Here is a 15,490-nt window from a genome sequence, read left to right as displayed (position 1 = left end):
GATCTTGCTCAGATTGTTGTGTGCACAGCTCAAATCAGCTACTTCCATTTAAACAAAATTTGACAATATAACACAGATTTTTCTTTTGCACATCTTGCTACATATACATGTGTACACTGAATTATTAGCTGAAATAGTGCTGTATTTATAAGGAAATGGTGGTTTCTATCAGGCATGCACACATATAAGTGTAAAATATCTCAGCCCCCTCTTTAATGGAAGTAAAGAAGTCAAAAGGAAAGATCCTGGCTTCTCTATGCAACCTTCACAGCTGCCTAGCAATTTCTTACTCAAAACAAGGCTCACCTCCAGGCAGGATACCCACTGCTTGTTTAATAACATTTTTTTCAAAGGTCATTGTCTGTTTAGAATATCCAGGTTCTTTTCTCCCTTTTTCTAAATTTTGAGGCAGAAGAGAAGAAAATGGTGTCCCCAGTTTGCTGTTGACCTCACAAGCAGGCCTGAGCTAATGTTCTTTCCTTAACTGAATAGTGCAACTATTTTCTTGTTTCATTTTAATCAGACTCAGTTAATTAGCAGCTATACCAGCAGACAACAGACGTAATCTAAATTGTTGTAAGAATAAAACATAGCTCATTAGCACTACAGCAAGTTTCTTATCTAAACACTGTACTTCAGCAAGGTAAACACTCATGGCGAATAGTTTTGCTGCCTTAAAAACACAAAACAAACCTGTGGAGAAACAGCATAGTCACCTTATTGCATTAATGAGCTTACTTTGTGGAATGACCCGATGGTTCAGTAGAAGTATTTTCATTCTCCAGACAAACCCCGCTTTCTTTGGAGATGAGGCGCACGCTGCCACCGCTGCTGCTCGCTTTGCTAAGTGAAGCTGCTGCGACATCCTCCCTGGTCACATACCTAAAATAATTCAAGATTCTGCCAATATACCACAAAAGGAACAGTCTCCCTCAAAGAATATTTGCTGTTGGCTGCACAAGATTGCTATGGCATATTATCTTTTTCCCAGATGAGAAATGCATAAAATTTGGAAAAACATACTTCACTGTAATACTTCCATATTACAGAGGACATCTTTTTCCAAAGCCAGATCCAGCTCTAGCCAGGAACAGGTAAGTTGTTTTGTATATATCAGTATGAAGATGAAAGCAATTTGATATTGCCTGACAATGAAATCTGAAAGCCACTTTGTTTTGGTCAAGTGAAGTCTCACTGATGCTCTAGCTAATACAGGAAGCTTTACAGGCTCTGGAGGACTCCTTGCTCTGTTAGTCACATTTGAACTCCTTCATTTTAATGTGAAAACATACAAAACACCACTGCTCTTAAGAAAAACTCCTAAAATTGCTTCATTCTTCCAAAACCACTATTCAGACAACTTTCTCCTTAGTACACCTCTCTGTACTATACCTATGGCAAACCCTATATACAACCTTAGAAGCCTGCCATAGGCTACAGATTTTCTAACACAGTTCAGAGTTAGATCTTTCCTATGCTTTATGGAAGGAAACAATCTGGGAACAGATTAAGAAACACTACCTTCCAATTCTCCTTAAATTACTGGAATTACAAACTCTATTTACTTACTTGGATTCTTACTTACAGCCAAAATAGAGTCACTCTGGAGAATTTAAGTGGGGACTGAGAGGAGTAAAAAGGCTTTAGATAGCTTGCAGAGGCACCTTGGTGAGTTAACCTGTATGCATGAGGAGTTTTGTGGAGAGCAATGACAACACTGAAGCTGCAAATGTCTGTCAGGGAAGACACCGCATCAGGAAAAGGACAGAAAGCGGGAAAAAGGTAAATTTAGATTTTAAAAGGATTAATCACTAGCCCTTTTCAGTGACACCCAGCGAGGTAAACTAGTTTGGAGAAATTCCATCCACAGAGAACATAACTGCTTAAAGGAAAAATGAGTATCAGAAAGGGTTGGAGTCAGCTGTGAATTCCGAATAAAACATTATATCACTGATGGCAACAGTGATGTATTCCTGCTTCCGTGTGGGGAAAACCAAGGGATTTTTTGACCCTACTTTTTTTTCAAGTCCCTGAGGTCATGATTTTTCCTCAGAAATCTCCCACAAGTTCCAGATATTTAAACGCACAGCACAGCAAAGCCAGAACAGCTGCTGAAAGCGGCACGCTGCCCGACAGGGAGGCAGGCGTTTCCATTCCAACAGACTGACTGATGTGCTTGGTTGCCTACGTTTGTCACTACGTGACAAGCAATCATCGAACCACCAGTTCACAGTCTCAGCGTCATTCCACTGACAGTTGCATTCAATACATCAAACCTCCAGCAGCCATTAGTAAGATGAAGAAAAATTAGAAAACAGATACCTTTTTGTGCTGCTGACCACTGACTGCTTTTTAGACGACTCCTCTGCCGCATGAATGGGACTACAAAATATCTGACCACTTTTTCTGACAATCTTCTGTTTCATTGCTGTCAGATGACTCCATTCTTTCACAAACCTCAGTATCTGGTAGAGAATGCTACTGTCAGCAGCATGACAGGCATTACACAGAACTATTTAATTACAGTGAAAGAGTGCTATGAATTAATACATTCCAAGATGGATGAAAACAGCTGGTATTATCAGAAACAGTCCCTTCAAGTCATCTTTCACACAAGCTGCAACCCCCCGCCCGCACCTGCTGAAGAACTCCGACAGCTTTGGCGTTGTCCAGAATAGCTGTTCTGCTACGACAGGCATGCTGATCCAGAAGGCAGAAAATAAGGCCAGAAATGGCCTTTACTAATCTAAGGTTAGCAATAGGAGAAAGATTTCTCGATAAAGCCTCAGGTAAACCTTTCTCGTGTAAGCAAGACTTTGCTGATAGGAAAAACAGACACGCAAAGAGTTTTTTTCTTACAGTGGCCGTTCTCCCTGTCACAGCAGGCCTCGCAGAAAAGGAAAGTTCACGCCCATTACTTGAACAGCATTTATAACTGGGTTTACAGACAACCTTTCTTCTTTCCTCTAGCCTTCTGGTACATGCTTAACGCTGGAGTAAGTCAGTAGCGTACAGCCCCTAATGTCAGCGTGGAAGGCTTCGCTCCAGGTAAACAGGAAGAGCTGTTCAATTCCATTAGGTGTTAGTCCATTTCTCACAAGTTTTCCAACTTGTAAAATTTTAACAGAATCACTGACTGACCTACTTGCTTTGAGGTTGTTATATTCCTTTACAATCATACAGTGTCAGAAACCCACACATAATAAAAATTATGGTAGTAAATTAGCAGTTAATGAGAAATCAGATCACCAGGTTATCTCAATTACGCATCTGTTTTTACGGCAATCCTGCCATCCTCTTTTCTGTGCAGCACACAAAGATCCGACTAGCAAGCAGAGACATGCTTTACCATCAAAATACTCAAAGGGCAACAGTTTTGAATAGTTTAACCTGCAATTCATCCGCTTTCACAGTAACCTCAAATTGACACCACCACAGGATCCTGAGGAAGAACTGATTAACTTTTAACAAAGTATTCCAGAAAGGAAACCGAGAACAGAGCATAATATTCAGCACCTTCCCTTATTTTGCATTTAGAATTTGAAAGTATAATAAAATAAGGAGGCTCAGGAAAACTTAATTCCTGGTACTGAATCTAATTTTTTTTTTCTTCTTTCCAGGCTGGGAAGCCACAAAAAGCTCTCAAAACTTTGATGCCGTGAACTGCATTGGTATGATTAATTGGTTTCCTTTATAACCACAGAACAGCGAGGAAGTGAAGGAAAAACTGCTCCTACATAGGAATTTAGAACTTATGAGTGCTTGCTTTAGGATGTGTGCAGGGGAAAAATTATTTCATCCCACCCTCATCTCTAAAACAGAAAATAAATGGGAGTAACAATATGACAGCTGAACAAGTGGCTTGGGTTGTGGGTTTTTCCATTCTGTTTTTCTACTCTTTTCCTCACTGACTTGCAACTACCTCTAGCAGAGAGTATCACACTGTTTCTGAACACAGATGATGGGAAGAATAAATACATTGTGCAGTAGGGACTTAACTGTGACTTCAACTTTATCCAGGAACAAACTTCCATACTTTAGGATTGCAACATGGCAATGATTTTCTCCTTGGAGTATTTTTACATGGCAAATGTAAAAGTGTACAGATGAGTCTTACTTCCTCAGAGTCAGAGCAGCAAGAAAGAAGCCAATGAAATGGCAGGATATAATGGAAACGGAAACAAGAAGGTATTTCCTCGATTCTTTTTGGGAGCATTTACTAATATGGATCTTCTAATCTGGAAGAGGAAGCTGAGGGATGGGAAGTTAAAGCAGTGCCACCCCCTGCCCACAGACATGGGATTCTTGGCTTGTCTTTTCCGTCTAGCCAATGGCTGTGAAATCCCTAGGCAACATTTGTGTTACCTGCTCAACAGCTGCTTCACAGAACTCTTGGTTGAATCAGTCAGGTATCTGTCTTACAAACTGAAGTTCCAACCTTGCTGGAGAACGTACCAGAAAGATCAGTGTTGCTCCTACACAATAGAATTTGATTTTCTGAATTGTATTTCTCTTTAAATGGAGAAACCAGTTAAGGAAACTACGTTAAGCAGAAGATATTGCACATCCAATATAAATCCTGTATTTCCTTACTTGAGTACTTGGGTTTACAGTGCTAATGTTCTCCTCAAACACCATTATGAATGTGATCTTTATTACTGAATTAGATGAAGCTACTTGCCTCTGTGGAGCTGTGCCCTACGCTGCTTTGAACGTTGTTAGAAGTCCAAGGAAGAAGTGAGAGTGGAGGCCTGCTCAGAACTGCAGCTCTGACACAATCTAGCACGTTCTTATTCATAATGTGCCCTGTTTAATTCATAACCTTTAAAATGCTATTTTGTTGACTTACGAATGTTAGTTACTAATCCTGTAAATGAGAAATTAAATTATGCCTGGTTGATTCCATCTACCAAAATGTTAACAGGAGGCATGACAATTTGCCAAGTAACGGACTGCATAATTAATATTCACATCAACATTTATAAGATCTGCTTGCATTGATGAAACTATGCCTAGATCCCAAGGCCTGGCAGTGTTCTGCATTTATTTTTAAAAAAGTAAGTCAAAGCACTCCATATTAAATATTATATTACTGTGCCAGTAGAATTTGTTCTTACCAATGAACGATTTCGTTTATGCTGGAAAGCCTCTGGTAAATCCTCCCAGTTATCCAGCTTTATGTCCAATGGAATGAAATTATGATTCAGTGGTTCACCATCCTAGACAAGCACACAGTTTTGTTTACAGATGCAGTGTAGCACAATCTAGAAAAAAGTTATCCGTTTCAAGAGAATTATCTTCCCTTCCTACTAAATTTAGTTCTTCAAGGGAAGATTTTTCCAGGAAAAAAATAAAAGCCACAGATGTATCATAATACCACAGATGCAAGAAACAAGTATTCACATGAATATATCCAAAAGTAAACAGGGTGAAAATTTTAACTTTGAAAAAATCTGAATTTTTTTCTTTGTAAATAGTTCAGACACACAAACTGCCTTAAATTAAGAAGCTGAAGTTCTAATCGTCTTGACTGAATTTCCAAGGGAAATGAATGATCGTAGACTACAGAATGTCCCTTCATTACAATTTGAAATCAGAATCTTAGATAAAGCATTGTTTATTATACTTTTTTTTTTAATTGTCTGAACAAGTTCTACTCCACTTAATTTTTAAGGAACTAATTGTCCCAGCAGGTATATATGGCCCTTATTGATATATGGCCCTTATTGAATATTCACAAACATTTGAGAGAAGGAATCAAAGCAGAATTCCCCAGCATCTCATGGATCAGCAGAAAGACTTTGTGCAGTATCTGGCACAATGAAATTCTGACCCAAGCCGAAAAGCCCCAGACCAATACACAGTTGCCCAAATACCACCCAAAATGCATCTTTGTCTTAGAGTAAAATGTATGAAGCTAGGAAGCAGTGTACATTTTAGGTATGTTAAACAAGTTTTCAGATACACGACGACACTCTTTTTGACTTTCCCAGCTGTATCAGTTAGCCTAACAACAACATATTATCTCTAAGACTTGCCCTCAGTTATTTGTGATGCTTTGCAGTTGCACCTGAATACACTGACTCGTTCAGTAGCTTTGAAGAGATCTTCTCAGTGAACTTTTTCTATCCCTTAAAGGAAGGAATTGCAAAGTCCTGATTCCCCCTTGAAAAACGACATGGAAAATTACCAACTGCTAGTTTCTTATACTCCCATTATGACTGCAGATTAATGATACTGTGTTTTATTCAGAAAGTTACTGACTTACACACAGCACCAATGTCTAGCTTTCTGAAAACGTGGTGACAATGTTTTATTTACGTAGTCTGTCAAGATTCACTGTCATTTTTATTTTAGTTTTGAATTTTCTATTGAAAACATTTTGTGATAAGACACTGTAATAAAATAAAGGAATCTTAAACAACTATCACTTGCATTTCTAACAGATGATCTGACATATATTAGATGTATTAGGCCCATTTTGTAAATTATAATATCTAGGGAATTATTACTTAATTCCACTGAGAAAGAGAACTAGACTGATAAACTACCCAATTTTTATACATACCAGCAATGCAAAAATACTGGTTGTCTTATATAAAATATAACAAGTGAAGGTATACATGTTTCATATGACAACATTTTACTTTGTAATTTTACAATTATAATAAACATGCGTATTTCAGATCTACCTTTGTATAGAGGTGAATTCTATCAGTATTTCTGCTTGCACAAAACATAAGCCCATCATATACTGGAAGCAGGTCCAATCTATCCACGTCTCCTATAAGGAGAAACAACGTCACCATTAGAAAGTTTTCTCCTTCATTCATTTCATTCAGTCTACTCAGACATTAAAAATAACATTACACAAGTTTTTAAGAAGTTATTTGTGAAATTCCCCAATTTGGTGCACATGCAAACACATTTTTCTATGAACACTGTAAATATCTCCTCTTGCAATCATGGAACAAAACCCAGGAGAATATGTATCACATGAGGATTCTATAACTAATTCCAGAACAACATAACAAGATACCCAACTCAAGCAGCAAGATATCAAGATATTTGCATATTTTGTTTTTCTGTTTCTCCTAAATTACCCATCATCTCTTTTGCCCATGGCTGTCCTGAACACAAGTACATGCCGTCATAAGTTTCAACAAAACAATACAGGTTCACAGCTGCTCATCTGACAGACTTGTTATGCCAGCCAAAAACTGTATTGCTTCAGGAGTTGTATCATCAAAATTCAATAAACAATCCAGGCTAAAACAAGGAAGTCATGTGCTAGTGTATGTACTTCTCTCTCTCTTTCAAACGTGTAGGTTTTTATTTAAAAGTTATTTTTCGTGCCAGAGGCATTTAATACAGTTTCACAATGGGATATAATCTGTCTTTCATAGGAGTCCTGCTTTACCTTCTCCACACTTTTTTTCACTTTCTTCACTTTCAATTTCAACAGTTTCCTCTTTGCTGCTTTCAACAAATTGCTGGGTCACCATTTCCCCAAAACTGTCTCTTCTATCTTCAGCATTACATACTGTGCTCTCTTCATTTCTTCTGGAGTCCTCTGACACATCTTCCTCAGTCTGGCTAGTGGGAGATTCACAATCTCTCTCAACTACAGATGAAGAAACAAGAAAAGCAATTATTTATGCTACCCATACAAACAGGAACCTAATCAATCCACATCTGGAGACAGGACTATGCAATCGAAATACAAAGAAATTGCATTTTATTCTCTAATAGTGCAATCCCTTAGGAAACTAGAGCTACCATTAATATTATGAGAATAAACACAACGAACAAAGTTCTCCATTTATGCTATTTCATGCACCCAGCTTAATGTCAAAATATATGCAGTAAATAATGCAGTTAGCAATTCTATATTATATACAGTTATTGTATACCACAAACACACAAAGTAGTTTGCCAGGCATTGATCTATACCTGCAAAATTTAGTTGCCCTTACCTGAACAAGCACTCCTTCATTTGCAATTGAAATGGCAAACGCGGGGATAGATTTATAAAAAAGTTCTATTAAATTTCCAGATAGATTAAATAACTTTAATGAAATACATTTAGTCTGCCCTGCTGGAGCAAGAAATGCCTTATTTTCCAGGTGATGTCTCTCATGACAAATATACAATACCCAAGTTAATAAAACATCTATACCACATCGTTTGGTTTTGACAGAGAAAAAGTTTGCCATTTAATTGGATTCAAAATAAACATAAACTTCAAGGAAAAGGAAAGCTACATTTGCCGCAAAGAAAACTGAGCATATATTCTTCCTCACTGAATTTATATTCTGCTAACGTTTATCTGACTTTTCCATTTGTTTCAAAGTAGAATAATGTAAATAATCCTTGGGGAAAGCAAAATTAAGAAGGATCACTTAATGGGCACCTGTTCTTCATAATTTGCCTGGATTTGTGTATATCCATATAGTCAAAAATACTGTATTTTCTGGAACTAATCACAACTGAAACAAAACAGAATGAAAAAAAGCATATTTTTCTCTGCAGCACAGGTCACTTACCATTATTGCTTTGAGGGGAATTGCACATTTCGCAGTAAGGGAGCAATTCATCATTAGTGTAAGTGCAAACACCACAGTGCCAAACTTTATTTAAAGCTGTATTTTTGCTTGAAGTATTTAAGCCACAAGGAGACAATTCATTGTTTTTATCTGAAAACAAAGAGGGCTTTTTTCCAGTCAAAGATTTTTTCTTCTTCTTACTGGAGTTGACTGCAGTAGATCCACTTACGCTTCTTGCTCTTTTAGCTTCACGTTCACAGGTACTTCCATGACAAATTGCATCCTCATCACTTATTCTTGTGGAATCCAGGTTTTCATTGCTTTTCTCTGCATCCTCTTCCTTTGCGACTTCAGAAGACCCTGAATCATTAGGTAATGATTCATTACCTGAAAATATTTTGCGTTTCTTCTCAGTGGAGGATTTTGGGGAAAAGAAAGAACGTATATCGTGCTGTCTTTCCTTCTCAAACTAGGAAAGAGCGGAGAAATATGTAAACCCCACTTATAATTACTGCATCAGAATCTTTTAAAATTATGATTTTTCTCCATTAATATTACTCTCTAATACAAGAAGCTCTTTTTACTTTGGAGATGCAAACAAAAGGTAACTCCCTAAGAACAAACAGCTAGCAGGAAGAGCAATTCAACATTCCTCTTCTGTTTTGTAAAAAGTATTTTCCAATATTATCATGAAAATTCTGAAATAGCACGACCAGAAAACAAATACACAGAACTGGTACGCTATGCGCCTTTTTTGATGACACCTACTACAAGGAAAGGCTTTTAAATGCTGTTTTTAAAATAATAGCCAAATAAATTCAGGACAGCTAAAAAAGCTGTAATTTAAACAGAAATTACTTGCTCCTACTTGACTCCGAGGTTGGGTCAGTCACCTAAACATAACAGATAAGGACGCATCAGAAGCCTGGAGATGACGTTAATACCCAGCAGAACACTTTTTCCCAACTTCACCTTATTTTTAAAATGGAATTTACATTACTTTTTCCCTCTTATTTAGTGTTTCTCCATTAGTAAAGTCTGCAGTGCACAGAAAGCTTAAGTGAACAATGGCTATAATTTTTTTAAATTAAAGAAAACAGAAAAACCTAAGTTTAGAGTCTTACATGCGTAAATAAAAGTTCATTTCTGGGATCTTCTAGACTTTCATTTGGGGTCCAGGTCTCGGCAAAACTCAAAAAATCCCATTTCTCCTTATCACCTTCTTCAGCCTGCATTTTCTCTTTCTTGCCATTCAAGGTGCTGCCTGTAACTTTGGCCTGCAGAAAGAAGACTTGCATAAAGTTTCCAAGGAATTCACATGTTGGAACAAAGTTTTTTACCTATATTCACTCAATTTGCTTCCCTTGCAAACTTTATTCAGCATTTGCAAAGAAAGAAGCTCTGTAGTAATTCAAAATAACTCAAGTGATTAAAACTACTCCTCTTCCAGCAGCTATTTCTGCAAGAATAACAATCAGTAGCATATTTAATGCACTACGACATGTGAAAAGGTATACACAAAGTGTCAGTATTTATTGAAGTTAAAAGAGAATGTATAGATCGTGTACATCTCTTACAGTATTTACAGATTTTGCTTGGCACGCGGAAACAAAGGCGGAGTTAATTGAAAGAAGCAGTTTAGTGACAGAACTCTTGTATGGTAAATTGTTGGTGAATTACTGAGACCCATCTGTGCCAAGTTTAAGGAACCTCTTAATGTACTGGACTGACAGATTTTTTCAGAGGTACCTACAAGAATTAGAGTACAGAATTTCATTCCCCAACTGAATGTCAAATACATTTTGCAGTACCTAGCTTCTTTAAGCTGTGATTACTTTTCAGCGAGAGAGGAATATATAGGTAAAACAATGGTTGTCAGTTTCTCTACTAACTGTACGGACACAAACAATTGCACCACTACAACATAGGGGTAGCCAAACACAGGAACAACCACGGTAAGTTGGCATTTGCATCAGAAGAAACACTGTGTAACCACAAATCTCAAACAATTCTGACAACTAGAGTTTAAAAAGCAGTTCTTTCTATGTTGACACTTCTGGAAATGTCAGAAAACAAGAGCTGACAGAATACAAACACTCCTCAGTTACCAAAACAAGACGCTAATGAATGGTATCAAAGGCTACAAAGAAGTCACAAAAGCAAAACAGCCAAATTATTTTCTTAGTTCTGTGAACTCTCAAATCTTCCAAGTAAGGAAAGAAAGCAGGATGGAATTACTCCTCCTAATGAGGACCGAGCAACACCTGAGGAAAATGGCAACAGAAGATAAAATTACTGTAATCTGGGTCTGATGAAGAACAATTATTTGAGAATGCTTCTGCCTCTCAGAAGTGAGGTTTAGTAAGGCACAACATTTATCCAATTTAAAAAACCAAACAAAACAAACCCACCCAAAAACCCACAGCCAAACTCTAGCTGTTATTATTGTGCAAAAAAAAAAAAACACCCTTAAAACTGTAACTTGAACAAGCAGAGGAATAAAAAGCTAGAAGGAAGATAAAGCAACAATCTCCTGTAGATGTGAACCATCCCATTCATCTAGACAAAGAGTGACTTTATTTATCTTTGGATCTTAAATAGAGAGTTAAAAGCTAGACAAGGCTACTTCGGAACAGACACGGACATTTTAATGATTAGCAGTTCAAGGTGTATCAACCTGTCTCATCATAGGACAATTCTCCAGATAAGCAGGGATGTTATTTGGCACATGCACTTAAGTGCTATCTTAACCGTAGCGAGTTCTTGATTATTTGGTCCTATTCCGCACATACCTTGCGATTCAGCATTGCCCACATCAGAGTATCCATTGTTCCTTTTGCAATAAGAAAGTGAATATTCACAGAACTGCACTGCCCAATTCGGTGTGCTCTGTCTTCTGCTTGCTTAATATGGCCGGGATCCCAGTATAATTCAGCAAACACAACGTGAGTAGCAGCAGTGAAAGTTAAACCCTAAACAATGTAAGTAGATGCATTTTAGAAAAAAAGATTCCACACAAAAACAAACGAATAGCTGAAGTAAATGAAGGCTAAAGGTGGTTCAGGACATTTTTATATGGAAATAAGAGGGACCACCTCGACAGCAGATGGGCCTATTACACTAATTTCTTCCTTGGGCCTCAGATAGGTATAAGTGAGACTCAAAAAATACTTCAATATTGCGCAAAGACTGCATACTGCTTTTTGGTAAAGTAGTAACATTTATTTCTTATTAATCTGGTACTTTTAGAGAAATGGAGTTTTTACTAAAGACTGAGATGATGATGCTTGTCTTAGTTTTGCTCAAGTAATTTCAACAGATGCTTAAAACAGTTAACATGCTTAGTAAAAAAAAAAAAAGAATATATGAGTCTATGAAAGACATAATGCATGAAGGTAAGTTGCCTTCAGTAAATCACTTCAGTCAACGACTTCAGTATCTATATTCTTCAAGTTTCTTATTTCGCATATTTTCTTTTTCATCCTACCTGACCAGCTGCTTGAATACTCAAAATAGCAACCCGGGTGTCAGGATCCTTCTGAAACTGATTAACAAGATGTATTCTTTCTGCAGAAGGAACGCTTCCATCTATTCTTATATAGCGAACCTATAACATATCATAGAACGGAAAAAGTTACATTATCGGTGTCCATTTTTGGACCCAGTCATCCTCTGTTGCCCCAGTGAAATTCCTGTCATGGGGATAGGGATGCATCAGTACTCCTTTGCCCTCTGATTTATATTTAAGCCTCTATCTAGAGAAGTGTAGACTTACTCTGTTTACAAAAGGAGAAGACAGAGAATAAACATGAGAGCTTAAAAAGGAATATTCTGCAGAAGAATCTGTAATTTCCTGGGCATGATTTATTAAAATTACAAGCATTTGCAAAATAATTACAATAGAAAATTGCAAAGTTAGCCACCATTTGCTAGCAATGGTTGAGAGTTCATGATCAAAATAATACAAAGGTTGCCTGCAAACATTTTTACTCTTTTGAATTAAAATGTTCAGATGGCGTCATAGTGTTCTGTGAAAAAAACAAAGTAGACAGAAGAAAATTGGTAGAAAAACTTGGGAAACAACTGCCTACAACATTGATTCAATAATAATAAAGTATCATATCAAATGTGTTTACATTATTGTCAAATACAAAACAGTTCTTCACAACCACATGATCCCTTTTAATCCAGTGGCACTGATCTGCATACACTTCAAATCCATAAATTCCTGTACACACAGGTAGTTCTACTGAGTTCAAACACAGCTCGTGTATTTGTAAAATTAAATTTGTGTGCACATTTGTTAAATCATTACCTTATTTTCTATAACTGCCTCTGTACAGGCTTGAAGCATGCTTAAGTGATGAGCAAAAACCAGAAACTTCAGTTTGTCATTCGCAAGCATCATTTTGATATAGTCCTTGACTGCTCCTGCCTGGAGTAAGAGAGTGCGTTTTCATTAGTAAGACATATAAAATGTTGAAAAAGACAGTTTTTATTTTAATGCCTTTCAATTTCTTGTAATATTAAAAGGTAAATTTCCATACTTTTTGTTATCCATTTAAGACTTTATCAAACACTAACAATGGTAAGTATAAAATTATTCAATTTAAGTGTGTTGAAAAAAATACAATAACTTTATGCCTTTAAGAAACCTATCTCATTCCTTCAGAGAGAAAAACCCCATTTATGCTCAAAAGATCAAATCATTACGTGGCACTTCTTCCAGATTAAGATGTAGATAAAACCTCTTTTAGTTACATCATCATTATCTGATGTTTTGAGCCATACTTTAAAAAAACCTGTTTTCTGCCCAAATATATTTCAAATGGACAAGGTATTGTTTAATCAGAACTTCTGTATCTGCACCCACATAAAGCCATATATCAAAATTGAAGGAATCATTTTTATCCTTTCATGATACAGTAATCACAAAATATTCCTATCTTTAAACATTCATAGAATTCTTTTATTCATAGAATTTTCAATATTTTTTACAAAAACTATTAAAGTAATGATGACTGTTAATAATGAAATTTATCTGTGATCAATGGTTAATGCAATACCCACTGCAGCAGTTCTCAGATTTCTTTTTTTTCCTCTCTTTTTTGAGTTTCAGCTTCCTGTTTGAAAATGGATTACCAGAGGGGAGAGACTAGAAGAGCAAGGAAGAAATAGCAACAGAACCACAGGGGTATTTAAGACATGGAAACAAGGAGAATTAAGACTTCTAAGACAAGGAGAAAAAAAAAATTTGAAGGAGTTGGTCAGATTCTCAACTCTTACTGATCCAGCAGCCTGCAGAACTTTTTTTTTCTACCCTTTTCTAAAAATAGGTTAGCATAATGAAGACTGATAGCAGAGTAAAAAGTAGCCACGTAAAAGATTTTGGTTATTAACTTGTTTTTCCTTACGTCTTAAGCTACAGGAGGAAATACAGAACATGGAGTCCCATTTGATAAAATAGAAAGAGACCAGCTAGAGGGGACTGTTCTTCCACATTTATCCACGGGGAGAACCAGTACTGACAGAACGCAGCCTGCACGAGGGCTGCATCAGCACCGTCCTGGGTTGTCGACACACAGGTATGTCCCTGAAGTACTCACCTTCAGTATATCCCTAAGTCTGTGAGATACATTTTGTGCTGTTGGGAAACTATGTCTGGACAGTGTCAGCCAGCTTGGTGGATATCTAATTAGTAACAGTTTTAATGCTTGGCTCAGGTCATTATAGTGGGGTTCAGCCTATTCCATACACATACGGGGAAAAAGAGAGTGTTTCTCAATGTTGCGATTATAAGACAAACCAACCTCATCTAGTATTCAGGCCAATACAACTAATTTTATTATGTTAAAAACATACTGGGTATTTCAAATGTATTAAGACGACTCCCATGCTTACCTTGGCAATGGCTGTTTCTTTATACATGCGTGTGATTAGATTCATGACTTGAGAAAAGTGGCTTTCAGTGGCATCTGAATTCAGATTTCTCATTAATTTCTCCCACTCTGCAAAAATGGTATTCAAATTCTAATTGGCAGAAGAGATCAGAGGTTAGATATATAGTACAAAGCACGTTGTGCCTCAAAATGTACATTTCAAGCATGAAATGTTTAAGAACTGAGTACTATTGAGAACTCTATCAAGTTTGGCTAAAAGTAACTGTAGGATTCAAAATCTAAGGGAAAGCAAGAAGATCATACTAAAATTAGAGCAAATTTAATCATTACCTGATGCCAAAAAGTTGATATATTCATGTTCTTGTGATATTTAAGAAAAAAACAGAAATGCTATGCTATATATTCACACATTCTTTGTAACTACATGTAATACACATGCGTACATATGAATACATAGATATTGCTATTTACTAACAAATGTGTTTTTAGCAAAAGTGGAAAATTTACCTTAGCTGCAGCGTGTGGGAGGTCAAATGGAATACGTTGCCTAACTTTGGGAGGCAACTGAGTTAGAACATCATTCTTCAGTCTTCTGATCATTATTTCACTTAAAAGTTGATGTAGCTCATCTAAATTTGAAGCTCCTCTACAGTCCCATTGAGTTCTTTTACCAAAAAACCTAAAAATGAAAAATCAACCCTGAGGGTGAAAACTAGCTCTTCCTAATTCAATAGAGACCTTCAGGACATAATTAATTTTAAAATGTGCTATTAGATATGAAGGCGTGCTGGATAACACCACTTGGTGATTCTGTTTACGCCAGAGATGATTGCTTTGTCTGATTCCTTCCAATGCTAAAGTCAGACCCTTTCAACCTCCCCGCAGATGCTGCTGCCCGCAGGTATTGCCACCCATCAGACGCATGCAGTCCTCTATATCATCCCTGCTACAATTCCCTTTCTACAGGAAGCAGAAGTTTCCGGTATAATTTTATACCTCTTGTTTCAATGGACTAATGAGAAGAATATAGCACCATGAGAATGC

General features: G+C 36.8%; 1 protein-coding gene across 8 annotated transcripts in view; it reads right to left on the bottom strand.

Moving 5' to 3' along the window:
• The window catches only part of ZRANB3 (zinc finger RANBP2-type containing 3), a 53,896-nt gene that overhangs the window by 3,505 nt on the left and 34,901 nt on the right, over nt 1-15,490 (bottom strand). For all 8 annotated transcript variants that reach the window (XM_064451060.1, XM_064451059.1, XM_064451054.1 and 5 more), the window contains 12 exons: nt 14,954-15,125; nt 14,448-14,576; nt 12,862-12,981; nt 12,034-12,153; nt 11,339-11,518; nt 9,671-9,823; nt 8,547-9,015; nt 7,421-7,624; nt 6,693-6,784; nt 5,118-5,219; nt 2,323-2,465; nt 739-882 (listed from right to left, as the gene is read on the bottom strand). In XM_064451060.1, the coding sequence (XP_064307130.1) occupies nt 739-882; nt 2,323-2,465; nt 5,118-5,219; nt 6,693-6,784; nt 7,421-7,624; nt 8,547-9,015; nt 9,671-9,823; nt 11,339-11,518; nt 12,034-12,153; nt 12,862-12,981; nt 14,448-14,576; nt 14,954-15,125 (2,028 nt within the window). The remainder of the gene's footprint in view (nt 1-738; nt 883-2,322; nt 2,466-5,117; nt 5,220-6,692; nt 6,785-7,420; nt 7,625-8,546; nt 9,016-9,670; nt 9,824-11,338; nt 11,519-12,033; nt 12,154-12,861; nt 12,982-14,447; nt 14,577-14,953; nt 15,126-15,490) is intronic.

Source organism: Phalacrocorax carbo, chromosome 5, assembly GCF_963921805.1.
Source record: "Phalacrocorax carbo chromosome 5, bPhaCar2.1, whole genome shotgun sequence".
Lineage (NCBI taxonomy): Eukaryota > Metazoa > Chordata > Aves > Suliformes > Phalacrocoracidae > Phalacrocorax > Phalacrocorax carbo.
Note: the sequence above shows the minus strand (reverse complement) of the source record. Positions and strands in the feature narration are given on the sequence as shown.